Below are 3,049 nucleotides of genomic sequence, written 5' to 3'. Positions count from 1 at the left end.
CTATGGGAAAGAGAACAATCAACTGAAACCAACTACCTTCTTAGAAATAATAACTCGGAAGAGGTGAGCAGAAGTGAATTGGGGGCAATGAAAGGTGGGGGATATAGGGAAGAAGTGCATTTTTTTGACTTGCTTAGCACAAAGCAGCATTTTCCAACCCGATGCCCTCCATTTTCCCCCTCATTTATTTTTGATCCAGCCCAATTTGTTCCTTAGTCTAGATTCCAACAGCGTTGGAGAACTATCAGACTGCTACAGTAGGGGGAGTATGTGTTCTGCTGCCTAAGTTAAGTCTTCTGTGTGCTTTCTTTCAGATCATGAGACCCCTGAATAAGGAATTTAAGCCAAGAACTGGCCTTAGACCCTCAAGTGGGGGCTCTTTAGGTAGGAGAGCGCCAACAGATACAGCCAAAAACTCAAAATGTGCCATGTGCTTGGAAAGAATCCGAGACCCAACTTACTTGAACCCTTGCAATCACAGGTTTTGCTTTGACTGTATCCAGAGGTGGTCAAGGAAGAAAGTGATATGCCCACTTTGCAAGGAGCCTTTCTATTCTTTTTTCCACACTGTAAACACCAGAGGTGCATTGTGTGAATATGTTCTGCCTTTGAAGGGCGCCTCCCTTTCTGGTTGCAGGGAAGGTCACACATCAGCTTCCACCCAAAGACCTGAATCGCCCCTTGACAATGGCATATTGCATGAGGAAATTAAAGGAACACAGTCTCAGAGAGAGAAGGATCTTTACCAGCTCATGAAACAATTCACAGTCACAAAGAAACACGCTAATATAGAAGTCATCAGCCTTGGGAAATTTAAAACCCAAGCTGTAATTCATTTCAGGAAAGCTCTATACCGTGCTGGCATCCAGGTCCAAACCACAAAAAATCCAGATTTTAACCGAATTCCTTCAGCAGAATTATTCAGAAGAAACCCAAGGTGCTTTGACAGATTGATTCCATGGCTGAAGCGAGAATTAAAAGTCTTGTGTGGCAATCAGAGGCCACTGATTCATACCTTACTGAACTTTATCCTCAACAACATGACTCAGCATGATCTGCAGAGTAAGGACTTTGAGGACCTGCTACGGCCTCACTTTCATCAATTCACAGCCCACTTCCTGCATGAATTCATCAGTTTTGTGCAGTCCCCCTTCAACTTGAAGAAGTACGACTGGAATGCCTCATATGCCTGTCCTGCTTTCACGCAGGAAGATTCTAACTCTTCCGACTCTTCCGCATCTTCAGATGCTGAGCATTCCCAACTACCTGATAATGAAGAGGCACCCAAAACTGATGGTGACTTAGAAGACGGGGACATAGGATGCTTCGACTCTACTTCACAGAAAGATCTAACTGATGCGATGGCTGGAACAGATGGAATATCCCATACAAATGATGAAGGAAATGATTTGGAGGACTTGTCCAACAGTGATACCGAAAAAGGGACTCAGACACCAGACAGCTTTCTGAAGATCAAGATCAGTAAAAACCCGCAATCAGATGGATCATTATCTCACCCACAGTCTCATCAGAGCAGAGAGGAAGATGAGGGTATGAGGGTACTGCAACCTGCCCACACCCACAGCTCAAAGCACACTGAAGTCTCTAAGAATTCATCAAATGTCTTAGGATCTGGAGATTACAATGCAATTGGCTTCGATGATGATGATGTTGTTAGCTTGGTGGCTGTGCACAACTCTGCAAAGGAAGAAGCAATCAAATGGAAAGATCTGGATTTCCCCATAGGTCACTCGAAAAGCTCATCTTCAGAGAGGCATGCAGCATTATCTCCAGGCCGAAAGGGTGCCTTTAAAAAGTGCATTTTGAGGGATATGGAATGCAATTTTGAAGAAGGCTATTCTTCCCCCAAGGAAAAGCAGGGAGGAAGAGGAAGAGGAAGGCATCCAAATGAAGGAAGGCACCATTCAAACTATTCCAGGGACAGGAAACTTAGAAGAGAGCCAAGAAAGTCCAAATCGAGAGAGATGAGCTTACTATTAAGGAGCAGCCTGCCATTAAGAAGCGAAAGCCTTGTGGTTAGGGACATAAGGAAGTCCAAGTCTCAGAGTTCAACTCACTTTAGAAAACAAAGGAGCAAAGACTATGATTATTTGAGAAACAGGGTCCCCAGTGAGCCAGGCTGGAGATACCTTTACTATAGACAAGACTGCGAGAGATACAGGTACGATGACCCATTGTACAGGGGTGTGCCAGCCAGAGTATACAGCCAAACCTTCCTGCCAAGCTCCAGAGAGAGATCATATTTTCCTTCAGAACGCAGAATCTCTCAAGAAAGTTTCACTAAAAACTGGTATGATTGTTCAGAGAGATGCAAAAGCACAGGAAGACCCAGAGGCAGGTTTGCTGTAGTAGGGCAGGAGAGAGGGCCTTACGATAAACTTGGTGGGAAAAGGAGGCACAAATTGCATCATGTGGAGTCTTCCCATTCAAGGGGAGGGCCAAAGTTTTTCCCAAAGGATCTGAATAGCTAAAGGCATCTTTGCAGATCTCAGGCAACACCAATAGCCCAAAAGAAAGCTATGAAGGGAAGGCTGCAGAAGTAACAGCTGAACATTAACAAGGACAAATACATAAAATAGTGGGAGGCAACAGCCTCATAAAAAGAGAGGCAGGAAAGAGAAGCCTAAACTCAAAACAATGTATTATTCTCCAAGTGTGAATCTTGCCTTATTAGAACAAAATAAATGTTTCATATACTCATGTGTGCATGTAGTTCAATGTCCATCACAAACCTTCTCAGGGTTTAGGGGCAGGTAATTTTTTTTTAAATAAACCACACATTAAACAAAAATATCAAACTAAATTGCAATGAACATATGCTTGCTTAAAAGTGCCAATTGTGGTCCATTTGGAAAGTGTTAGGCTCAAGTTTTAATTGACCTCTTAGAAAAGGGTCTTCCAAAGTAGTGGGGCAGTCTCTAGCCCTCTAATCATGTGTGACTTGAAATCACAGGAGGGGAACATAGGGTCATCCACCTTTCCATCCCTTCTATGTTCCACACTTTGGGCTGAGTGGTCTTCTGAGGGT

General features: G+C 43.7%; 1 protein-coding gene across 1 annotated transcript; it reads left to right on the top strand.

Annotated features, from left to right (window-relative positions):
• Positions 1–317: 317 nt before the first annotated feature.
• On the top strand, positions 318–2,492 carry LOC118075255 (E3 ubiquitin-protein ligase Topors-like). The gene has a single exon (XM_035097160.2). The coding sequence runs from the start codon at positions 318–320 to the stop codon at positions 2,490–2,492; it is 2,175 nt and encodes a 724-aa protein (XP_034953051.2).
• Positions 2,493–3,049: the final 557 nt, after the last annotated feature.

Source organism: Zootoca vivipara, chromosome 16 (genome assembly GCF_963506605.1).
Source record: "Zootoca vivipara chromosome 16, rZooViv1.1, whole genome shotgun sequence".
In the NCBI taxonomy this organism is placed as follows: Eukaryota; Metazoa; Chordata; class Lepidosauria; order Squamata; family Lacertidae; genus Zootoca; species Zootoca vivipara.
The sequence above is the reverse complement of the archived record's forward strand: the minus strand, read 5'-3'. Positions and strand labels throughout refer to the sequence as shown.